The 25,782-nt window shown below is 43.9% G+C and overlaps 1 protein-coding gene across 1 annotated transcript in view; it reads right to left on the bottom strand.

The window, feature by feature from the left end:
* Positions 1-7,567: 7,567 nt before the first annotated feature.
* The window catches only part of Srd5a2 (steroid 5 alpha-reductase 2), a 37,918-nt gene continuing 19,703 nt past the window's right edge, over positions 7,568-25,782 (bottom strand). Inside the window, exons 2-5 of the mRNA XM_057790590.1 lie at positions 19,797-19,960; positions 16,327-16,428; positions 13,021-13,171; positions 7,568-7,634 (exon numbers count right to left, since the gene is read on the bottom strand). Coding sequence (XP_057646573.1) covers positions 7,568-7,634; positions 13,021-13,171; positions 16,327-16,428; positions 19,797-19,960 — 484 coding nt within the window. The remainder of the gene's footprint in view (positions 7,635-13,020; positions 13,172-16,326; positions 16,429-19,796; positions 19,961-25,782) is intronic.

Genomic DNA, 25,782 nt, shown 5'->3' with positions numbered 1-25,782 from the left:
GTCCTGGTGTTTCCATACAGCAATAGTAATCCTAACTAAGGTCCTATTGCTGAAGACAACACCTACACAAATCATTGAGCACGGAAAAGTCAAGCCAGTGCCTGCCTAAAGCTTTCATCCCTACAGACTAGTGTTCATGGTATTGGAAGGTACTCTGCATGCTACCAAGGGAGAAAGGTAAAACACCAACCAGGCTATAAGCTCTTCTATCTACAAGGATAACCTGCCAGCAAGATATACTTGTGCAATTGCAGCACAAGGCTTGTAGGAGGAACCAACCAATATCAAATTGGATTTAAGGTTCATTTTATGAGCTGGAACTCATCCCCAACACTGCCCAAGTGGCCAAGAACTAACTTGAGATCAAATAGGCCAGGGACATAGGGAAAAACCAAACTCTAGCGTCCTGCTAAAGTAATGAAGAAATACACTGACAACATTCTGCTATGCCCAGTGTCTTGCTCAGCCCTGATCAGAGAAGCTTCCTCCTTCATTAGACAAATACAGAGCAGAGACCCACAGTCAGACATTGCGCAGAGAACCCTTGGAACCTGCAGTCCTAAATAGGACGTCTCCATCAAATCCATCCCCTCAGAGCTCAAGGAACCGTACAAAAGAGGAGGCAGAGGAAGTGTAAGAAACATAGCGGATGGAGGATAACTAGGCAGCAAGGTCTTCTGACTCCAGCAGGACCGATACACCAATGAGCTCACAGAGACTGCCGCAGCATGCACAGGGCCCACCCGGGGCTGCACCCGCTGGGACCCCAGAACTGAGAGGAGAATTGGACACAAGCCCTTAGCCCTAACTCAGAATCTATCTCCAGCTGATAACCACTTGCAAATGAAAAATGGTTTTCTCTGACAGTCCCAGTAAGGACACAAACCATTTTTAAGAGAAGGCCCCGTGCCTAACACAAAATGAGCTCAATGGCTTCCAGGACAGGCTCCAAAGCCACAGAGAAACCCTGTCTCGAAAAACCAAAAACCAAAAAAAAAAAATAAATAAAAAAAAAAATAAGCTCAGTGGCATCTTTGGAGGTTCTTTGTCTCAAAATGTTTCGTCAAGGCAGTTTTCTTTTTTTTTTTTTACCTCCCAGAGCTTTTAATTAGATATTATGGCTTTTGATTTTGTATATCTATGGGATTCCTGTGTGTACAAATGTGTATCTCTGCATCTATATGTGTTTCTTGTGCTTTTTCCTTGGCTCTTTTTCTTCTCTTGTGTTTGTTTGGTCCTATACTGGTTTATCTGTTTTTGTTTTATCTTTTTTTAAATTTCATCATTGTCCTTTAGAAGCCTATTATTTTCTAAGGAGAGACAGAAAAGGTGGGGATCTGGGTGGGGGGAGGAGAGGAGTTGGGGGAGGAAAAGCAAAATCAGAATATGTTGTGTGGAAAAAAACATTTTCAATAAAAGAAAAATGGGGGTGGGAGTAACCAAGACAACCACAAAGAACATTATTTAATGAGATAGTATCCCAGCTCAGCTCATGATGAAAGAAAGCATTAATTAAGAGATTAATGAAATTGAATTGGTATTTGCTATCTAATCAACGTGGAAGGCGGGATATATACATCCCTATAAGAAAAGGTCAGTGTTTTGGTTTAGTTTGGTTTGGTTTGGTTTGGTTTTCGAGGCTCGGAAATGGAAGAAAGTAAGTCTACAAGCAGACTGGATGCTCCCTTCTCCCCACCCACCTCACAGCATTGAATGCAACCGCGTCTCAGAATCACGCCTCACCTCTCTCTCCCTGCTATCCAGATCAAAAACCACCTTTATGAGGTGATCTGACAGAAACACAACTGAAACATTCCTTGTGAGGTACATCCAGATGGCTTGTGTTGACGCGAACGTGCCTTCTCTCACGGAGTGGAGCTGTAAGAAGAGCTCATTCAAACCCTCAGAATTTCTCTCCCTGGGAGCACATGGAAGGTACCAAACCTTCGCGATCTGGACCCAAGGAAAAGGGGAAGCCACTGTACTAGGGGAGCGCTCCTGCCCGCGGTCCTTAGATCGTTTCCATACCAGCCTTCTCGCGACCTTCCGTAGAGCTTCCCACATGCTCCCCCCCTTTTTTTTTCTGCCACTTCCTCCGTCCTCCACGCCCGGTGAGACAGGGTACTCCATCATCCAGCCTCCGATGGCACTCACCCGAAACAGACCTGGAACCTAACAAGCGCCATACCGCCCCCTGGCTTCCGACCTCTTCCCTTTATCACGAGGTAGTGGCCGCCTGCTACAGAAGGATTTGCTTCATCTGCTTTGAAATGCTCATGTACCTGTCTGGGCCCCTGACCGTGGGCTGTTGGAGAACCAAAGGTCAGTCACCTGACCGTGCCAAGGGCCAGTCACCTGCTTAGCGGAATGACTGCCGTGAGGTAACCGTGGAAAGTCGCTTAGTTGTCTGTGCTCGGAAGGGTGTCAGATGCCTCAACCGCTGTTTGGTTGCAAGTTTCTGATAAGAGCTTTGAGTTACCTTTTAGGCAGTGGAGTCAATGTCTCTCTTTATGAAGGTAAACCTTGAGATGGGAATTCCTGAATAAAAACTTTCTCCCCATCAAACATAGGGATCATCCTTATTATAATAAGGCTGGAAAATCCCTTCTGTGTTAAACAGACTCATCACGCGTGTACCCACCAATCCTCCTAGTGTGAACAAAACACAACTCCCAGACGTGCAAAGAAAGCTTGTGTATCTGAACCAGGGCCCAGAGCTGAGATTTGGAGAGTTTTCTCCCGTGTGACTTCTAAACTAATCCACACGGCAGCTCTAAAGAGCAAGAGATGTGTCTAATTCAACAATAGTCTCCGGACTGTGGGTATAGTTCAGCGGTGCTGCATTGGAGCCTGGCTTTAATCTCCAGAACCCACTAATATTTTTCATGTAGTAAATAAGTGATTCCTGCATGGACTGGTTCCACCCATAGGTTCTGCTGGAACCTTGTGGAACCCTGCTGTGAAAAAGACTTCTGGCCCTCAAAGAGACACAATGAGATGATCAGTTTAGCTCAGCACCTTGGGGAAGCATTTTACCCCCCATAAGTCTCAGGGTTTCTGTCTATAATATCAAGGCAGGAGGCTAGCTGATGTCTAATGTCAGCTTACATATTTAAATCTCGATCCTGAAAGTCAAATCAAGCACACTTTCTTCAGGTCGGCAGGGAACATTCCCTCTGTGAAAGCTTTTTGGTCAAGGGCAAGAAAACGTGTCTTGGCAGCTAACCACGAGTAAGGTGGTTTAATGGAAACCACCCAGAGGAAGGCTCCACTCCGTTCCCTTGATTTTGTTACACTCTGTGTTTAGGGAAAATAGAAAGAAATAGGAAATACGTCTATGGAATGGGGACATGTTCCGAATTTTATTGTGTTTAATGTATACATATATGTATGAATATACTTATCCATATATATCCACATATATCCCAGTCTTCAATAAAGAACAGTGAGGTTTAAAACAATGCTTTGAGATGACTGGGACCCCCCAGATGTCAAGGGAAGATCTTATATTACACACAAATAACTTATTTAAATTAAGAAGGTCTGTAATCAGGACGCAAGATGGGTAAAAGCATTTGTCACCCAAACTTGATGACCAGAGCTTGGGCCTCAGAACCCAGAAAGGAGAACCTATGGTGGGAGGAACGAACTTATACTCTGACCTCCAAATGCACGTGCGCACTCACACAAACTCGATAATAATAAATGAATTTATAAGATTTCATTTTATAAATGAAAGTCTGTGGTTAATTAAGCTAAGTTGAAATAGCAATAAGGTTTTGTAGAACTAACACACACACACACACACACACACACGTAATTGACTGAATGCACCTGAATAAAATTCTAGTTAGTGCCCTCTTGTGGCAAAAGCATGCAATTGCTGAATGGCGGTTTTGTCAGAGCACTGGGCAAAAGGTGGCAGCCATTTATTAATCATTTTTCACATTTCAAGGATTGCCCTAGATATGTTTCACATGTCAATAAGATTTTTAAAAATCTATTTTTTAAAAAATATTCTAATACAGGGCCTTATGTATCTTAAGATGGCCTCTAAATAACTCCCTGTGAAGCTAAAGACAACACGGCTTTTCTGATCTTCTAGCGTGGAACAAGCGCCGGGGAGAGCACCACCTTGGCACCGGACATGGAACCCAGGGCCTCGCAGATACTAGAAAAGCGCTCTCTAGAGGAACATCTCCAGCTCTACCATGAACGATGTGGGGAAAGTGGTTTTCAACTCTAGAGAGTCCTGGAAATCTTTTCTTTCAGGTGAATTCACCACTCGCACGAAAGCTTATACAGCTTGCATCTTGGACATTCACCAAAGGCCTGCGCCTTAGGGTTAGTTCCCAGCTTGGCACCCCTGGAGGGCGGGCAGTGGGTCACTGAGCAGGGGAGGCATTCCCTCAAAGGAGGACTATGGAACTCTGGAGCCTCTGTCTCTTTGTCCTCTCTTTCTCCCTCCTTCATTTGCCGGGAGGTGAACGCTAATGGTCTACTGTATGCTCCCACCACAGTGGGCTGCTTACTATAGACCCAAAGCAGTTTTAGACCAACATTCCTGGACTATGAGCCAAAAATAAACCTTTTCCTTTATTTGGTGATCTGTCCTAGTTATTTGTTTCAGCGGACGCTACGACACACGGCGTATTTTCCCCCCGCTATCACTGAAATCACGGACATGGCTAACCTTGGCCTGTCTTCCCACAGCTTCACTGTATCTCCTGCAATCCTGAGCTGTGACTCAGAAGCTGCCAGTCATACTTTAGATCCTGTTCATAGCCCCTAATTTCAGGTTGGCAAGATGAAGAAAGAGACAAGAAAGAAAAACAGCAACATCAAAAAGTGAGAGGGAGCCAGGCGGTGGTGGTGCACGCCTTTAATCCCAGCACTCGGGAGGCAGAGGCAGGCGGATCTCTGTGAGTTCGAGTCCAGCCTGGTCTACAAGAGCTAGTTCCAGGACAGGCTCCAAAGCTACACAGAAACCCTGTCTCGAAAAACAAAAAAAAAATAAAAATAAAAACAAAAGTGAGAGGGAAGAAAGAGAAGGGGAAAAAAAGTCACAGCTCAGTAAACATATTGTCGATAGCCTCAGCCATCCTGGGTCTTTTTATTCAAGTGGTGGGGGTGGTCGTGACTGTGAGGCATTTCATGAACAAGAACCACCTGCTTGTAACACTACATGCGTACCTTCATTACAGATTATACTCCAGGCCTCTCATGACCCAGGTGCTTACAGTAGGTTTCTCTACCACAGGGTAAAACTGGAGCTCAGGTACCAAGCGTGTTTCCAAATGGCGTTGAGCCTGCATACCTGGGGCCAAGGAGATACGCGTCCAACCATTCTGATTCAGAGTGCTCAGCCCCTCCCTTACAGAACCCACGCTTCGGCCTCTTTAGGGGAGCCATCCCTTCACCAAAGGCTGCACACTCAACTAACTCATTTGCTGCTTAGTTCCAAGTTCTCATGTGGGAACCAGGCTCAGTATGCTGAGATCCTCCAGCTGGTTCCAACCTGTGGGTCATGACCCTTTTGGGGACCCCAAATGACCCTTTCACAGCAGTCCCTGTGTATCAGAGAGCCTGCATGTCAGATATTGCATTATGATGCACACCAGTAATGCAATTGCAGTTGTGAAGCCGTAATGAAATAATTTTATGGTTGGGGGGTCAGCACAACATGAGGAACTGTAGTAAGGGGCCCCATCATGAGGAAGATTGAGAACCCCTAGCATATATTCAGTGTCTGTGTTTCATATTTCATGTCTGTGTTTTGCTCATGTTCACTCTCTCATTATATTCTGTCTCTTACGCCTCTCCCTCCAACTTCTTAAAGGAATGCCAGGATTTCAGTTCGTATAGAAACCTCTAAATGTTTACAATTTGAAACTTGAAATGTAAGACAAAATCAAATAAAACTGTGTGTGAAACCCTGCCTACACTGAATGAAATAGGTTTTCTGCCCAGATGAAAGTTGGCTCACAGACCTCAGCTTCTGCCGTTGGGGCCTTTGTGGACTGATGTTCAAGCTACAGCTGGGACATGTTCGTCTTCTATGCCTCGAGGCTCATAAGAAGAAATTCCAGAAGAAACTGCTCGGGGCTTCTGGAATCCGTCACATCACTGTAGACGTCTCCTCCAGGTAAACGGCCTACCGTCTTCTGCATGAACTTCTCATGCTCGATGTGTCCGTGACATTTGATATTCCCATCGGTTCCGAAAAACATGAGTTTACAATGTCTGTCATAACACGTTTCTTTATTCTCTCAGGAACCACTCATAGCTATATATTTTTCTCTGTGTTCAAAAAACAATCTGACCATCAAGAAAATCTATACCAGTCCTATGGATAAAGTTATGATAGCTCTAATGGGGACCGTGAAAACTCCTGAAGGATCAGGATATTCACTGACTAAGACACTTGTGGACATTTGGACTTGGGTCTGAGAAGGGAATTCCATCATTAAGGTTCTCCTTTCTCATCTCTTCCTAATTAACTACTGAAGGGGAAGATTAGCACCTGACCATTCCTGGGGACCATGAGCCCATCATTAACCCCTTTCCCACAGTCCGTCTGTTGTACATGTTGGTAATTTATGTGCAGATAAGTATAAAGTAATTTAGGCATGCTCTGAACCTACGACACTTGAAAATGTAAATCTCTGCCACTTTCTGGGCATACAACACGTGTGCTTTTAATTCCTCTTTAAGCCTTGCCCTCAGCCCACACATTCTTTTCCAGTTGGTTAGCTGGTTGATTGGTTGCATTTTTCAAAACCAGCACACAAAGTAATGGGTTTCATTGTGGCCATACATACTTTATTTTTGCCAATCCCCCCTCCCCTCCTCTTCTTCCCTGTCCTCTTGCATTTCTCCTGCTGGCCCCTTCCCTTCCCCAGCAGCAGCCTCTCTCTGCTTTCGCCCCACACCTATTCCATCCTCTTCCTGCTCCTCCAAAGACCTCTTCTTACTTTCTCATGATCTCCTTCCTAATTTGATGAACTATATGTCCCCCAATACCACATATAAACAGACACATATATACATATAAATTAAAATCTAGGATCTGCATATGACAAAAACAAGCAGTATTTATCTTTCTGAGTCAGGTTATGTTGCTTAATAAAATAATTTCCAGTTCCACCCACTTTCCTGCAAATGTTATGACTTCATTTTCCATGATGACAGTCCAAAGGGTTTTGACTGCAGAACTTCCAAAATTGATACAGAGTAAAAAAAAAAAAAAAAAAAGTCACACATCTTCAGATCATACAATGAGGGGGGAGCATGGAGAAAGGGGAAGCTTCTAGAAGGAATAGCTGAGGAGAAAATGTCTCCAAGGAAGGTCCTCTGTGAAGCTCCAACAGGAAATTAGGCTAAAGCTCCCTGGCAGACAGGAATAAAGGTTAAGCAGGCGTGATTGGGCATGCCTCAGGCAACTGGAATAACAAAAGACCTATGATCACATACATCATCATACATATACATATGCGCAAGACACAGGCCAGTTTCGTTTACAGCTTATAGTTCTTGTAGAAGCTTTGCTCCTTAAAATTGGGGTTCTTTAAAAGATGAATGGAATGAGGGCTTTCCTAGATTTGGGGTAATCCTCAAACGTCTTGAGGTAGAACCTAAGAAGACAAGAAAGGAAGGAATGATTACAGAGCAGTTGTGAACAACTGAGCTTGCGCACGTCAACCCGGTTATTCAGCACCTGACCCTTCCTGGGGCCCATGTGCTCATCATCAGCCCCTTTCCTACAGTCTGTCTCTTGTAAATGTTGGCCACCTGTGTGCAGATAAGTACAGAGGACCATCAGAGGGTAGTGGCGATGATTTTACAATGTTACAGATGCACTTGACACTCAACTTTACACTGGAAATTGTTAAAGTGGTAAGTTTTATGCTGTGCACATGTCACCAATTTTTTTAATAGACAAAGGAAGTACTCATTTGGGCTCACTCTGCTGAAAACTGCAGGAAGCTAGAGCCTCCCAAAACTCTGGACAACTGGTGAACTGTGGCAAATTAGTAATGGGGGTAACCAACTGCTCTCTGATTGGACCAGGGGCCTGCTCCACAGGAGGAAACCCACAGCTGGGACGAAAAACCTGAACAAGAGTCCATGGCTGGGGAGGTCCTAGGCCCCTACTGCAACTGTTCTGCTAACGGAAAAGACGTGCCCATCGAAGTGCTGTCTAAATAGCTACATTTATACCCATAGATGGGTGCTGCAGCCTGCTTTGCTCAGAGCGGCTTCTTTTGGCAGGAGGCAGCAGTAACTGCAAAGACTCATAATGAGTCAAAGTGTTAAGAACAAGGAAATGCTAAGTGCTCAGCCATGAAAGGAGCTTCTGGATCACGCCAAGGCTTAAGGAGTATCACAGAAGATGGGAGAGGAAAAATTGTGGGTCAGGAGAAGGCGTGAAATAAAGCAGAATACTGTCTTTATAACACGGCGTCACCATTGCACTCCTGATCCTACAGCAGTTGAGGCCTGCCTTAGACCTGCACAAAATTGACTTGTCAATAGCCTGTCATGGTCCCCTCCCCAGAACCTCCAGGAAGAGAATCATAGCTAGTAGGAAGGTGTTCACAGGGCTGGCCTCCCTCTGAGGGTCTACAGGCAGTTACTAGTTGCTAGGGTGAGGGAGAGACGTTTGCTTTGGTGGTGTGGCCACCTACAAGGATCCTAAGCTCTTGTAAACAACCCCTTACCCAGGATCCTGTAAGCAATTCTACGAGACTCACTCGGTCATGAAAAGTAAATAAACAGGACTAGAGAAATAGCCCAGCAGTGAAGAGCCCTTGTTGGTCTTCTAAAGAACCCGAGTTTGGTTTCTAGCACCATGTGCAGTGGCTCACAACTCCATGCCTGTAACTCAGCTCCTGGAACTGAGGCCCTCTTCTGGGTGTGCATACACACACAATACACACACAATACACACACACACACACACATGAATGCATATGAACACACAGACACACACAATACATGTAAATAAAATAAAAATAAGCCTTTAAAAATAAGATAAAACCGTTTAAGAGCAGGGGAAACAATAAAGAGTAATGGTGAACATGATAAAATACATCATATATGTAAGAAAATGCCTCGAGGCTCATTATTGTGTCTAACTAACACATGCTAATTTAAAAAAATTACAAAAAGTTATGGGAAAAGTTAACCTCAGAGAATTGATAGCACTTTTTGGAAAAGATCCCTTCCTGAAACTTGGGAATGCCACTATTACTATGGATTGCTATACCACTATCATTATGAATTTTGCCCCCTAAAAGGTAGGGTGAAGTCCTACCTCCCAACACCTGAAGATGCAATCTTATTTTGGAACTATGGTCACTGCAGATGTAATTAATTAAAATAGCTCAAAACGGTGCAGGGTGGACCCTTAATCCCACAGACCTGAAAAGAGGCAGGAAGGTGTATGGGATGGGAAGGTCACAAGCAGACCGGCAGAGGTTAGAGATCTGCTCCAGTCATGGAAAACCAAGAATAATAGTCTCCACCAGAACTGAATAAAGGCAAGAAAGGGTTCTTCCTCAAACCGTTCCAGAGAGCACGGCCCTACCTGTACCTTAAGACCAGTCCTCTGGTCTCCAGAGCTCTGAAGAGAGAGATTTCCCTTGTCCTTAGCCCATGCAGTTGAGGGTCATTTCCTTCGACAGCCTAATGAGATTAATGCATCTTACAAAAAGCCTCTACCTTGTGGGACTAAATTGTCCTCTTTGCTAGCTGAAGCTAATGGCCCTTGAGGCATAATAAAGACCAAATACACTCAGCTAAAGTGCTTTGGGTTTAGACTGGAAAACCAGAAAATAAATAAATAAATAAATAAATAAATAAATAAATAAATAAATAAATAAATAAATAGAATGTGCCAGAAGAGCCTGGCCTGGGCTGCTTTGATTTGAAAAGATCCCAAGTGCTCGGCCTGCCCTGCCAATGCCTGTCCTTGCTCCATGAGCACCTTCACAAAGCCCTCTTGGTCCTATTAAAAGAGCCACCCCTGGCTCTCCCTCCAAGAGGACCATAACCAGATGGCCTCAATTTGATTCTGATGTTGCACCAGCTGGAAACTTGCGGTGGAATTCCTGACCAAGTATTTCGCAGGCTAGGTTTCTCAAAGACCCCCTTACGCACCCGACAATGTCCTGACCTCTGCCATTCTCTCACTGCCTCTGATGGGCAGCAGACTCTCCTGAAGTGGGAGGGCTGTTTTGTCTCTCAAAGGCCATGAACCTTTGAAACTCCGCCCTCTCTCTCCGTGTCTCTTTCTTTCTCTCTCTCTCTCGCTCTCTCTCTCTCTCTCTCTCTCTCTCTTTCTTTCTTTCTTTCTTTCTTTTTCCGAGATAGGGTTTCTCTGTGTTACCGCGTTGGCTGTCCTGGAACTAGCTCTGTAGACCAGGCTGGCCTCGAACTCACAGAGCTCCACATGCTTCTGCCTCCCCAGTGCTGGGATTACCCTGTACCTTTCAATCCAGGAGGTGATAGAAATAGATCATGGAGAAACTTCCACTTTGACTGTTCCCGAACTGGTCTCAGTTCCCACTCAGAAGAAAGGAGACTGCACCTCATCTAATCCTGAAGACCATAAGAGAATTCATCAACAAGGAGAGATGCTGAGGCAAGAATTTAAGGAGCACTCAGCCTCGTTCTGTACACCATGTGTTTCTCCCTGGTCTCTCAGCTTTCTCGCTACAAAAGTCCCTTTAAGGTAAGCAGGTGAAGTAAGCAATTCATTACCCTTTCCTCCCCAGCATCACTCTTGGTTATCTCTGTTAGCCTACTCAACCCTTGCCTGATGGGTTAAAGCTAAAGACCAATCTTCCAAGGAACGCCTTAAATGCCTGCAGTTCCAACATATACCAGCAGATGGAGCACTCAGGGCTCACCTGCTTACCTTACCTTTCCAAGAAGCCTGGACGTGCTGGCAATGGTCTCATCCATGGAACACACGTCAAGAAATGGGACGGAAGAGAACTGAATTGAAGCATGGACATTTGTTTCACCTCTTAGCCCATTATCTGAACTTTCCAGTCAAGTGGTTACCATCACCAGGCATAGAACCTGGACCAACCAACTCACTGTGGGAAGCTATCTTTTATTCTCATATGTTAATTATGCATAGTAGTAGGCTTCATTGTGACATTTTCATACACTTGTAAATGCACTATGGTCATTTCTGTGACCCTCTCTTGTCCTTTCCCACCCCACTAATCCCCTTTCTCTTCCCAACTATTTCCCTTCTATTTTTATGGTTTGTTTATGATTCATCAAGTTTCATTAGGGTTGCTCATAGGAACATGGGCACCTTACCATTGGCTACACCACTGGAAAAAAAAAGTCTCTCTTTCTCCCATCAATCATTAACTAAATCCACAAGGAAGGAGAGTGGGAGACCCTCCTCAACAAGGTGGGCATAATGGCTGCCCAGCCATCACCTCTGGTGCCTCTGTCTAAGTTATCATTTCCATATGTCTGGGCTCCCTGGCTGTCAGCATTCAGGCAAAATGCTTAGTCACCCCAGGTGCTAGGATTTCCAGGGTCCCGTGGCTGCTCATGTGCCATCAGCATTCAGGAAAATTGCTTAGTAACCTTAGGGCCTTACACCCTATGTAATCTATGTCAGCATGGCCATGTAATCTATACACAAGCATAGTGTGGGAAACTATCCCGGAGATTTTTACATACCGATGAGGTTAAATTTTGCCTTTTTACCTTTTGTTCCTGGTCATCAAATTTGATAATTTCCTCAATCTTTTCAAATCTGTTTACCACTGCCTTTTGTAATGTCTGGATCTCCTGTCCATTGTTCTGCTCTCATTGAGGATTCCTAGGTATGAGGTCTGTCCAGTAGAGATAGTGGCTCATCCTTGGACATAATCTTAATAGCATACATATTACCTGGGCTGGTCCAAAGGTAGTGAGTTATCCTAATTGATTGTTCACAGTTACAGATTGAACTCCTGTTCTACACTCCCCACACACTTTTTCATGCAATTAACTACCTTTAAAAGTGGACACGTCCATCCCTCCCCCCCCCCCCCGCCACATTTCTTCCAGACAGGCCTGTGTACTCCCTCCTCCCCTTCCCCCATTCTTTATTAATAAAACTATTAAAGTGGGTTTCATTGTATATCTTGTGGTCCGTTCTCTAGTGCACAATAATATCGATTTATACAGTCTTTTTTATCTATTTATTTACTGCTACCATTATCCAACTCAATTCCAGCTTCAGTAAAAGCTTGAAGTGAGGATTTAATCACACAATTTGATAATTTATCACATTTCCATTATCATGTGTTTGTAAATCTGATTCCATGTGCTGCAGTCTCACTGGAGAAGAATGCTCTGTGATGCTACAACCTTGGGACACTGTTAGCTGTCACCTTGACTTCTCGAAGGCAAGCCCCTGGTAACAGCTGTGAGGGACTGTTTATAAGAAGGGATGGCCTCAGAAAACACCTGGGAGGGGCTGTCCTGACGAAGTTCATTGCTACAGGAAGACCCATCTTTATCATGGTAAGACCATTCCCTGATGAGGGACTCTGGACTGTATAAAATTTATACAGAGGTTCTCAACCTGTGGGTCACAACCCTTTTGGGGACACATATCAGACATCCTGGAGAGAAGATGTTTACATTATGATTCAAAACAGTAATGGATTTACAGTTGTGAAGTGGCAATTAAATAATGTTAGGGTTGGGGGTCAGCACAGCGTGAGGAAGCGTGGGAAGGCAGAGAACCATTGGTATAAAAGGAGAGGGCAAGCAGAGCATAGCACACATGCATTCATTCATCTGCTTTCTGCGTTTGACTGTGAATGAATGCAATGCAAACTGCTTCGAGTTCCCGTCCCCTTGACATCTTTACAATGACCCCGCCCTATAAGCCAGAAGTGAGCCATATCAACCCTTTCTCCCTTAAGTTGCTTTCGTCAGGGCGTTTTAATCATGGCGACGGGAAACAACACTGAGACGCCTCTGTTGAAAGCTTACCTGTGGTGGTAAAAAGCTTGCATCCCAAGGAAACAAAGTGAGAAAAATGCAAATGCAAGGGCTGGAATGGACCACGTGGCCAAGGCATAGCCCATCCATTCAATGATCTCACCCAGGAAATTGGCTCCCGAAACATACGTAAACAAGCCACCTGTGTGTAGAGAATCAGAAAAACAGTGCTCAGAACCTCAGTTCTGTGATACTGCATCCCTTGCTGTTGTTCCAGAACACACACAGACAGGTAAACAAATGTAAGATGGGAGGCCCCTTCTATAGCCAGAGTTTAGAGGAAGCCTCTTAGAAATAAGGGGGAAAAAAGCAACCGCAGCCCTTTGCCTGCCGAAGGTTCTGGAATCCTGGAGTGGCCCCATCTACTGATGGGCATTGTCGGGATTTCTTTACAACTGTTAGGCCACCAGCTTTGAGACGAGATGAGCAAGAGGTGTAGTGGGCTGCTTCTCATCTCGTTCCATTCTAAAGGACATTTTCAGGCCACTCCTTACCTTCCCAGGCCTTCCCTGGCAAGACCCCAGTCACACGAAGTAAAACAACACGCTACATTGAAATGAAATCTTAATAGGTGTGAGAAATGATTTGATTCGTTTGGATCCTTTGGTCCTCCAGTACCTGGTTCCCTACCCTCAACACTGTTCGTGCTGAGATCAGAGGATATTCTCCCTGCTGGGGCTAAAAAGCTCTATTGCTATTGAAGCATTTCTCTTCTACACACCAGAGAGCTCCCGTCTCAGAACTATCTAGAAATCAAGGCATTTCTGACGACGTTAAATATACCCACACTCAAGCTTTATGAGCGGTCTTAAACTAGAAAAGTTGTGACCAAAACGACTTTTCTCCTCCTGTAATTACGTTAAAACGTGCTTTTAAGTCCTTCTCTCTCGCTCTTAGAACTCCGTTGGAAACTGACCTTGGCAATCTGGTTTCTAAGAACTGTCCCAGCTCATCTTTACTTAGTTATTAAACCGGAGTTCACAAGTGTTGAGTGCACTTAGTGTTGGAATGTGAGCGCTGCCCACGGAATCCTGCGGGAACACTTTGTCCCCAGCTTGTGGTACTGGTTCAGAAGGCTGTGGAACCTTCCGGCCATGGGTCCTTGTTGGCAGGTGGAAAGCTATTGGGTGTAGGCCCGAGGGGGATAGCTGCCCTGGTTCCTGCCCAAGCTCTCTACTTTCTGGCTGGCTACAGAGATAGACGAAAGCAAGTAACCCCACGTTCCTGCCACCAATGATAAGAGCCCTCCTAGCACACCAGGTGTCCTCACCTTCTCTACCTGGACGCTGAGATAACTGACGGTGCTTCTGCCCAGTGTTCTGCCCCAGCTGTGAGAGACATGGCTGACACAAGGAGCAAGTTCCTTGACTATTGTTTCTCCGAAGGATGACACTGTGTCGTTGTCTTCCTGCCCATGACACCCTTGACTTTGTGAGGGTCCAGTTACTCATGAACATCGTGAATGGTCTAGCTTTGTTCCTCGGATACCAAGGAATTAATAATACTTACCATTTAAATGTATTACTAACCACAATAGCTTTGCCATTGTTAACTAGTGGTTGCCAGTCTACACCATCATATCATAATCCAGGACATTTTTATTGCAAACGTGGGTTCTGTTTACATCCGAAAGGGCGGGAACCACTGTCCACTTGCCTGTGATGATCACCTTGACTGATTCATTGCCGAATGCTTATTCGTCAGACTCTCATACCTAGTTTCTTGGGACCAGTTACACTGGTAAGTTCTCTGTATCTTGATCTCGGATGCAGCAGTCACATGCTGTCCTGTGGCACGTCACAAGTCAACAGCAGACTGCAGACATGACGCTGAGCCACATAGACTCTAACAGACTTCAAGTAGTCACCATTTAGTGACATCACAGCCATTGCAGTGTAAGTACAGTATACTGTCCATCATTTGAAAGCTCAGGCCCCGTCATCACCAAACTTGAGGACCTGAGTTCAATCCCTGGTCCCCACATAAAAGCCAGGCACAGCGGCACATGCCTGTGATCCCAAGGCTGAGAAGGTAGAGACAGGAGGATCCTGGAACTCCAGGGCCAGTCTAGCTGCATCGATGAGCGCCAGGTTCAGTGAGAGACTGAATCAACACAATCAGGTGAATGTGCAATTGAAGGAGACACTTGAGTTCAAACTCTTGCCTTCTCATGGATACAAACACACATGCACAAGAACCCACACACACATGCACATACCAGACTAAATTGTTTTAATTAAAAAAATAAATTTTTAGGAAGAAAGTACAAGCATATAATTATAGACAGGATTTAATCTTTGATAATCATATTAAGTGTCTATGTTCTGGTTTATATGCTTTCTAAGCTACTCATTGTTAGAACATAATTCTTCAACTTAGAAAAATGTGACCCATAAAACAATCCCACATTTTATCTGGGAGTGGGGGAGCCATCTCTACGTGCATGCTGCTCCCTAAAGACTTTCCAGTGGGTACAAAGGCAAAATACACGATACTGATGCTTGTGATCATGTGTAGGCCTAGGCTAAGATGTGTTTGCCTCTTTAGCAAAAAGGTTTTTAAAAATTCAAAACTTCAAAATAGCCCATACTCTGTAACCTAGGTGTGCAGTAGGCCGCCCCACCCAGGTTCTTGTTAGCACACAATGATTTTCACCTGACAATGAAATCCTTCCCTTCGTTGTTAGCACAGCCAAGGCTCACACTCTGTGTAGATGACAGGCTTATATACTAGGCTGTAAACTATCTCCACCTCTTACATCCAAGCTTGGTGCCCTCTGTCACCTTAAGGGTACTATGATCTTCCCACCTAGGGTGGGCAAGGGGTCTTTTATCTCTCTGTCTCTCTCTCTCACTCTCCATCTCTCTCTCTCTCTCTGTGTCTCTCTCTGATTCGCTCTGTGGTGGGGGTGGTGGGGGGAGTACCTGTAACAAGGCCAACCTTGAACTCACTACGTACTAAAGAATGACCTTGAACTCCTGACTCCACATCTTCCTGCCTCCCCTTCTTAAGTGCTGGCATTATATATATGTACCGCCATGCCTGAGTTAAGTGTTGCTGGGGATGGAACCCAGGGCTTCATGCATGCTAGGCAGTCACTCCACCAACTCAGTTAGAGCCCTAGCTGTCTTGGAGCTTCCTTAGATTCTGCAGAAGGGACAGAGTACGCAGGGGAGGACAGAAGCAAGCCACAGTGTATGTATTGCATAGCTTTGCTGTCACGAACCCTCCCCATTTGTCAACCCCTGGGGCAGGCTCCAGTGAAGACTGAGAAACCGGGAGTTGGAGAGGCGTTACCTTGTGGAATCTTATAGATGATTTCTCCAGGCTTCCTAAGCTGGCGCAGCAGGTAGTCACTGTGGATGTTGATCCCCATTCCCAAAACAAATAGGAAGACACCTTGGCAAAGAAGAGAGGAAACAGATCAAAAGATACACTCTGCTTTGATATTTTTCACACAAGATTTTGTCTTTCTTTCTTTCTTAAAATAAAGGGAGGGACATGTAGTTGCCAAATCTAAGAATGATATTCAGATATGGTCTGAAGCTTTCTAGGAGGAGAGGTTTTCCTGTTCCTAGGGTAAAAATGTTAGTGCTCTCGTAAGGTGTGATGGACAGAGGAGGAAGAGTGGGCAAGCAGAAGGCATTGTTGTATTAAACAAACCACCGTAATAAATCAATAAGTAACAGCAAGCACGTGGCTGACTCACTAATGGTCAACCAGCTGGCTCATTCACCAGCCAGCTCCATACTTTCCTTTGTCATGCCCCACTGTGAGGGTTGGAAGTTGACATACACATGCGTGCAATTGTCAATGAACAAACTTTGTCAATAAAAAAGTGACTCATATTCTTTGTAGTTAAATATAAATATTATGCTCAGGATAATGGTTTAATAAAATAAGAGTTATTATTTTTAACCCAGAGGTCTTCCCCCTCTGCTGTTTTGTTCCACTTCCTTGTTTTATACCCAAACAACATCCTACATGTGTAACCATGTTTCACAGTGAAGCCTCTGCTCCTTGGTGATGTTTGAATGTTCACTCTGACTACAGCATAAGAAGAAGCTGAAGAGCCGGGCGGTGGTGACACACACCTTTAATCCCAGCACTCGGGAGGCAGAGGCAGGCAGATCTCTGTGAGTTCGAGGCCAGCCTGGTCTACAAGAGCTAGTTCCAGGACAGGAACCAAAAAGCTACAGAGAAACCCTGTCTCGAATATCAAAAAAAAAAAAAAAAGAAAGAAAAGAAAAGAAAAAGAAGAAGAAGCTGAAGGACAGGCTGGAGACAGGCTTCTCAGTGTGGAGGTCACTGATGGCAGACATCCAGGATAGACAGACCTGTGGTTTGGTGTAGAACAAAGCTAATGCAGCTAAGGAGAAGAGAGCCCAGCAGGAACTGGTTCTGAAGACAGCGGAAGTAGTTAAGTCAATAGGCAGAATGTGACAAGTGATATTAATAAGGATTGAGAATGATTTCTAGGTCAGGTAATGGTGACACACAGCTTTGATTCCAGCACTCAGGAGGCAGAGGCAGGTGGACCTCTGTGAGTTCAAGGCCAGCCTGGTCTACAAAGCTAGTTTCAGGACAGTCAGAGAAATCATGTTAAAAAATAATCTATATTGATCTATTGGTTTTTTTACATGAGCCAACATAGTATACAAAGAACTTAAATATCCCAGACCTTGGTTCTTCTTACAGATGTGAGGGGAGCGAGCCAGGGAGATGGCTCAGTCAGTAAAGTGCTTGGCTTGCAATCACGAGGATCTGAGTCCAATCCTACAGTCCGTGTTTTTAAAAGTCCAGAATGGTGACACACATTTAGAAACCAAGTAAAGAAGATATAGAGACAAAAAGGTCCCTGGCACTCCCTGGTCAGTTAGTCTAGTCCTATAGCAAATCCAACTTGGGTGAGAAACCTTGTCTCAGAAAGCAATGCAAGCAGCTGTCCGGAGGAACAGCATCCAAGTTGATCTTTGACCTCCATGTGCGTCTGCACACAAACACAAAGAAACATGTATATATACATAAATACAATGGGGGAAATTTTGGCCGGGCGGTGGTGGCGCACGCCTTTAATCCCAGCACTTGGGAGGCAGAGGCAGGTGGATCTCTGTGAGTTCGAGTTCAGCCTGGTCTACAAGAGCTAGCTCCAGGACAGGCTCCAAAACCACAGAGAAACCCTGTCTCGAAAAGACAAAAAAAAAAAAAGGGGGGGGGGAATTTTTATTATATTTTTATTACTTTAAATTATTTTTAAATTTAAATATATTTAATTATATTCTTTCCCTCCCCCAAGTTCTTCAAGATCCTCTCCTCTCTATTCTATACAACATGAAGTTCTTTCTCAAAAAACAAAAACTCAACACAACAACAAACCACACCATATCAAGAAAACAACACCTCGTCCTCCAAAAAAAAAAAAAAACTAAACTGTAACTAAGTAAAAGCACACAAAAACTAGTCAGTGGTGGCAGGTACCTTTAATCCCAGCGCTTGGGAAGCAGAGGCAGGCAAATCTCTGTGAGTTCAAGGCCAGCCTGGTCTACAAAGTGAGTTCTAGGACAACCAGGGGCTGTTGAACAAAAACAAAAACAAACAAACAAAAAAAAAAAAAACCTGTCTTGGAAAACAAAAACAAACTAAAAAAAAATTTAAAGAAAGCACACATACATACAAAAAAACCAAAAACAAGCAAAAAAAAAAAATCCTGTGGAGTCCATTATACATTGATCCTGAACATGAGGGCTATCCTGGAGTGGTTCATATACCCTGGGTCACACCATTGGGGAAAACTGATTTTTCCCTCTCCAGCAGATATAAATGACGGCTCAGTTGTTAACCTTGACCCTAGCGATCTTGGTTTTCACTCATTCAATCACTCACTCATTTATTCATTTTTGAAATGTAACAAAATGAAATGTAATAAAATAAAACAAAAACTATTATATTGAAGTTGGACAAGACAAAGCAACAGAAGGAAAAGAGCCCAAGAGAAGGCTCAAGAATCAGAGAAGAACAAAAATCAGAGACGCAGTTGTTTGCACACTTAAGAGTCCCATAAAAACACTAAACTGGAAGTCATAATAGAAGCTCGGAAGACCTGGCGAAGATAGATTCGTGCAGGCCCTGTGCATGCGGCTTCAACCGCTGTGAGATCACATGAGCTTTGCTGTGGTTGACGTAGAGAGCCTTGTTTTCTTGGTGTCTTCCATCCCTTCTGGCCTTTACACCCTTCCCACCTCCTCTTCCACAGAAAATAGGAGAAATTTTTAAAGATCAGTTTCTTCCATTATTTCAGGTGTTCAGGGAAAGCTTCTTTAAGGAGGGTAAAACTGGTAGAGAATAAAGCAAGGAAGAGAGCCAAGCCTCGAAGCTCAACGAAGCAGAACCATCTAGGAACGGGGAGCGTCCTGGACAGAAGCGCTGGCACAGAACAGGCCTGACTACTTGAATCCCAGCACGGGAAATGAGGTGGCAGGGTGCAGGAATAACTTCCAAATCAGAAAGACCCAAAACATTTGGGTTTTGTAGGCAGCGAAGCCTGCTTCTATCATGAGAGCAGTAGAAATCTATCAGCCCATTTTAAGATGGGAGATGATGGCACATATTTAAATCTTCTCCCCAGCTGCCTTGTCGGGAGGAGGCCAGAGGAAGAGCCTGAGTGGAAAAGAAGCTGGTGAGGAGGTTGCTGTAGGGTGAGAGACAGTGGTGACTGACACTGTGGGGCTGGGTCCAGCTGGGAAGGGAGGAGAGCCGGATTCACTTACCCAAGCTAAACCGTACATCTGTGTACCACTCCTCAGGGTATTCTGCGCAGTAAATCAGATAGTGCGCTTGAAGAAATCCGTTTCCTATGCAGAAGGCAATCGCTCTCAGAAAGAGAATCACTGGGTAAGGTCTTCCTCTGGTGAGCAAGGAATAAATAAATGTCCTAGAAGGGAAGGAGAAAGTGATTAAGAGTCTTTATTGTTGGGGAGGGGAGGGGAAGAGAGGGAGTGGCCAACCCACTATAGACTAGTGCTGTGCGATAATGCTCCTTAACCTGTGAAGATTTGTCACTTGTATTGGTTTAATAAAGCACTGATTGGTCAGTAGCCAGGCAGGAAGTATAGGTGAGGTGACCAGACTAGGGTCTAGAAAGAGGAAAAGCTCGGTCTGCAGTTGCCACACAGGTGCAGAGAAAGCAAGATAAAAATGCTGCACTCTGAAAAGGTACCAAGCCACGTGGCTAAACATAGGCAAGAATTATGGGTTAATTTAAGTTGTAAGAGTTAGTTGATAAGAAGCCTGAGCTAACAGGCCAACAGTCTATAATTAATGTAGACTTCTGTGTGTTTCTTTGGGACTGAACAGCTGTGTACTAGGTGTGACAAAAACTTCCATTTACAAACATTTAAATGGTGTTTAGGTGGCATGCTTCTTGGTGGTGGCATGGACCTAGAAACTCCACAGAGTTATAGCAAAAAACACGTGGCCCAGAAATTCCACAGAGATGTGGTAAAAAAAAAATGTGGTTCTTTCCAGTATCTCCACCATGAAGCTAGACTCTTAGGAAGCCAAGGAGTGGGATAGATCTAGCAGCCAAAGCCATGGCTTTAATCCTAGCCATATTGCTTAACAAATTAAGACTCATAGGGTCAGAAAAAGAAAGATATACAGTAAAGACCAATTCAGAGAGGAAAAAAAAACTCTAAATAGTTTACAGTATGTTTAAAAAAATATACATAGGCTTGGGAGAGAAAAGAAAAAGGATAAAGTTCTTTAAAAAAAAAAAAGAGTAGTTTGGTGTGGTGCACGCACTTAGTCCTAGCACTTGGGGGGCAGAGGCAGGCAGATCTCTGTAAGTTCAAGGGCAGCCTGGTCTACACAGTGAGTTCCAGGACAGCTAAAGATACAGAGAAACCCTGTCTCAAGTCCAAGTGAATAACCACATCAAGATCATTACTGTAAACACTTTTCCCTTGAATTTGGCCCAGTCAGTAAAGTGTTTGACTTACGAGCATGAGGGCCTGAGTCTACTCCCACAATCTGGTTTGCTTTTGCCTGATATCGCGGTATGTACTTGTTAACCTAGCACAGGGGACACAAAGACATGCATTGAAAGGACAATTACTATCTAGTTCTAGAACAATGATTTTTACTGGGCTTTTTTTTTTTTTGTCTTTTTGGTTTTTAGGTTTTGGTTTGTGTTTTGAGGGGATTGGGGAGTTGTTTGTTTGTCTTATGACATTAAAAATGCATAGAAACTACCATTTGGTCCTCATTTTATTTACACAACAGCCTTGAAAGGTAGGAATGAACCCCATCTAGCATTTGATGGTGGCAGGGGGAAGACCCAAAGAATTATCACCCCCACAAAAAATCAAGGTAAAAGTTGACCCCACAAAAAAATGTCAAAATCAATTCTTTTTCATAACTTTAAATATTCACTAAAAAACTTGCAGCAACCCACAGGACTCTGATAAAGAAAATGCTGCATTTCATCAAAGGCAACAAACCCTGTGATATTAACTTACCCTAGATCCATTTACTATATTCTCACTCTCTGCAGCTTGAAAACTAAGAGCCCATGTTCCAAGTGCTGGTGAGGGTAGGAAGGTGTGGGACTCTTTCACAGGTCTTATTCCCAAAGAAAAGCCTTTACTCCACCTGTCTAATGGCTTCCTAAAGAGGTCAACTCCAAAATTTGTCTCTATGCCAACTGACCCAGTGCCATGATTTAAAGGATACTATGCCTTTTGGTGTTTTGGTAGCTTGGTACCCTAAGGGGCAAAGCTATACCATATAAAGTTTAAAAGGAAAAAGCTAGGGAATGAGATGTTCACGGGAGTATTGCAATGCTCAGATGGGAAAGTTGTAATTGAAAATATCAATATAAATGGGGAGTTCAGAAAAATGGCCCTCTCCAAGGTCTGGGAGTAAAGATCTGCCAGCAGCAGCATGCAACCAGGCCTTCAACCTTCAAACCCACTCCCTAAAGGAGCTAGGGCATCATGAAGAAATAGCTAATGGAACATCAAGGGCAGGGAGGATAGACAGTATATCAGGGATGTTTTATTGAGCTGGAAAGTAAAGGAACAATAGAAAATGAGTAGGGAGATAGGCGGTTGCCCCCGTTATTGATACCAACTGCTCCACTAGCCGTGCTTGCGATAAACAGGGTGTGGAAAAGAATAATGGTTGTAGATAATTGCAAATATTGGATCAATAAAGTTCTGTGAGTCCGTACTGGTCCATTAAAAATATTAAAAACTTTGTCACTGCTAGAGGTAACTATTACATTAAATCCTTGCTCTGATAAAACATAGCTAAAGGGACAATTAAGCACTTGTCCTACGTCCTATGGTCCTACCTCCTTGCACTTGTCACCTGCAATTGATGAGCAAACGCTTTTCTTCTCAGTAAAACAGCAATAAGTAAATACAACAGTTAGAAAAGCTACCATCTGAGGAACTCTAAAATCACCTACAAACTGTCATCTTTCCATGACTTGATTTAAAAGAGCTACTATGTACAAAAGAATGGAGAATCAGTTCGGACAGGATCATGAGTGAGGCCACAGCCACCTTTTAGCAGAGGGACCTCACACAAGAAGGCAATCAGCACAAACTATTTCTTCCTTTGCTCTTCAGTTCATTGCTGGAGAAATGGCAGATGTGTAAATTCCATGAGAAGCCCCTGCAGGGATGGAGGCTGGTAGGCGAGGAGGGAGTCACTGCGGTATCTGAAGGCAGCAGTGCTGTGACATAGCACGGGACTTTACAAGGAGATTTTTATTAATTCTTCTCTTGTTTGAAAAGAAGTCCCAAGAACCACAGCCTCTGGTCTAGAGAACAGCTCAAGTCACCTGGGATCTAGGTTGTCTCATCAAAGGTCTACTGAAACCCCACTAGAATGGCAGTAAATAAAAATAATCGCATTCTAACGGGTCATCCTTGGACATCCGTTCTCCCAGCTAACATGTCACAATCTAGCCACTCCCTCCCCAGAGCTGCAAACCTCCCTGATGCCCGGATGGCAGTGGCTCTGGGGGCACTGCTTTGTGATGCTTGTGGTTCTCACCTGGAGTCTCTTTTCTCCTGTTTCTTAAGTTCACAAGAGGACACTGACTGGGACCTGCTCTTTATCCCTGGCCTAGCTCACATGGTAAAGACATTCCTCAGGAGAAATGACTCTGAGCCAAGATAATTAGACACCCAAGAAGTCCAACAAATATGCAAACATCTTGAGTAAATAACATTGAACAACATACACTGGGTAAAGTGGAATTGCCATAACAGAATGACTTTAAATAAGCCCCAAAGTATCCTCCAAGAAATGTTTTCAAGACAGGAAATATCACTTAAAAGGGAACTCCATAACAAAACAGTATAAGAAAAATACACTAGTGAATTATTAGGTGCAATTCTTAGAATAAAGAGCAGATGGCATTGACCTGGGAGTTCAAGAAGGAATGAAGGACTAGACTCAAGATGTTATTCAGGGAGGAAATGGACCACATCTGTTAGAGTTTTTGTTTTAATTTACACGTGTGTGTGTCTGTCTGTCTGTCTGTTTGTCTCTGTGTGTGTCTGACTGCCTGCCTGTCTATCCGCCTGTCGGTCTTTCTTTCTGTGTGCTATGTGGGAGAGGAGCAGGTGCATGGCACCATACCTGGTGGTAAGAACACAACTTGGGGAGTCAGTTTCCTTCTTCCACCTTTTCCTGGGGTCTAAGATCCAACTCAGGTTCTCCGAGTCTCATAGCTAGTGCTTCCGCACACATCTCTCTAGTCCATCAGTTACATTTAATCTTTTTTTCCTGGTTGAAAAAATATTTAGGTGCCAGAAATGTAGCAGAAGAGAAAACGATATTCAACACGTTTGTTTGAAGAGATGTGCAGGTGAGGTTTGACTACAGAGTTAGGGACATAGCACACATTCCGTGATGTCTAGGGTAGCACCCTGAGTTTAAGGCCAAGGAGATAGAATGATGGATTTTCAGAGGCAAAATCTTCAGATCAAATTCCTGTTATTTTACACATGGGAAAGCTAGAGCCTAAGGAAGTTAGAATAACATGCCCATAATTATAGATCCAACTGATGAAGTAGCAGCAAGACCTAGGTTTTCTAGGTCTGAGAAGATGGTTCAGTCGGTCAGTGCTTGCTGCACAATCATAAAAGCTGTGATTGGTTCCCTGACACCCACGTAAGAGCCAGCTCCAAGAGTGCAACCCATATGCACCTGGGCACACACATACACCATATACCCATTTAAAAGATCAATTAAATTAAACAAATAAAGGTCTTTTGCTAGGTTCAATTACCTACACTAAACTTGTTGATTACTCCTTTGATATTTCCAAACACTAAAACATACTATTATATGTGAATGAGTGGTACGTTCATCGCTGTAGTTAAGTAAGACCAAGATCTGTTATGTCAATCAAAGCCTAATTACATGTTTACTTCTTCGAGCATCTGAGGCTGCTCATTCATTCATTCCCCAGCCGCCCAGACCCAAAATAAGCACACAGAAACTATATTAATTGCAACACTGCTCAGCCTATTAGCTTAGATTTCTTATTAACTAACTCTTATATCGGAAATTAACTCATTTTTATTATTGTATGTATTGCCACGAGGCTCATGGTTTACTAGGAAGATTCTGTCATCTGTCTCCTTCGGCAGCTACATAGTGTCTCTCTGAATTCTTTCTCCCAGCATTCAGTTTAGTTTTCCTGCCTAGCTCTATTCTGTCCTGTCCTAGGCCCAACCAGCTTTTTTATGCATTAACCAATAAAAGCAACACATATACAGAAGGACTTCCCACATCAAGCACCCAGATGCTTAAGCTTATAGTGGCTCTCTTAAAAGGACCTCCTAGCCACATTCATCACAGAACCAGAAATATGTCTGAAAATCTCAGGCATTGGAGCTGAATTTCATGTGTTGGGAACTGCATCCCTCTGGTTCATATGTTGATGGTGTTTGGGAGATGGAGCATAAGGAATGTGATTGATCTACTCATGGGTTAATAAGCTATTGAAGGAGTGAGTTTGCTGTGTGGTACATGTGTCTAGTCTTGCTATGTGATGCCTTTCTGCCATGTTTTTGTGCAGAAAGGATGCTCTCACCAGGTCCCATCTCCAAAATACCGTCAACATATGAACCTGAGGGATGCAGTTTCAAACACATGACACAGATGCCAGTGTCATGTTCCTGAACTTCCCAGGCCCTAGCTCTGAAAGCTTAAGAAACTTCTATCTTTTATACATGACAGAATCTCAGGTATTTTGTTCTAGCAACAGAAGGTGAACCAATACAATTGTTACTTGGCTTTATACATTTCATATTCACTTTTATACTCACTCACTCACACACACACACACACACATGCACCCATGCACCCACACACATGCATGTATGCAACCACACATGAACACATGTATGTGTGTGGGTGCACGCACACATGCGCGCATGCACACACACACACACACACACATATGCCTTTCATCTGACCATCTGCAGATAATACAGAGCAGACAAAGTCTGGAGACTATGACGTAAATCACAGTTACCCTTTAGATAGGACTTCTAGCTTCAAAGCCCAGAAGCTCGCCTAACAAAAGCACTGGGTTTGGAGTCAGAAAACTTGAACCAGTTTTGCTTTCCCTAGAAATGGAGTCTTATTCTTTCCCTGTCACATCTCAAGATTGCTGTGAGGTCAAACTTGGTAATCTAAGCATGTAGTACAAGCAGTCTCGATCAAGAG

This window comes from Chionomys nivalis, chromosome 1, assembly GCF_950005125.1.
Source record: "Chionomys nivalis chromosome 1, mChiNiv1.1, whole genome shotgun sequence".
NCBI lineage: Eukaryota > Metazoa > Chordata > Mammalia > Rodentia > Cricetidae > Chionomys > Chionomys nivalis.
The sequence above is the reverse complement of the archived record's forward strand: the minus strand, read 5'-3'. Positions and strand labels throughout refer to the sequence as shown.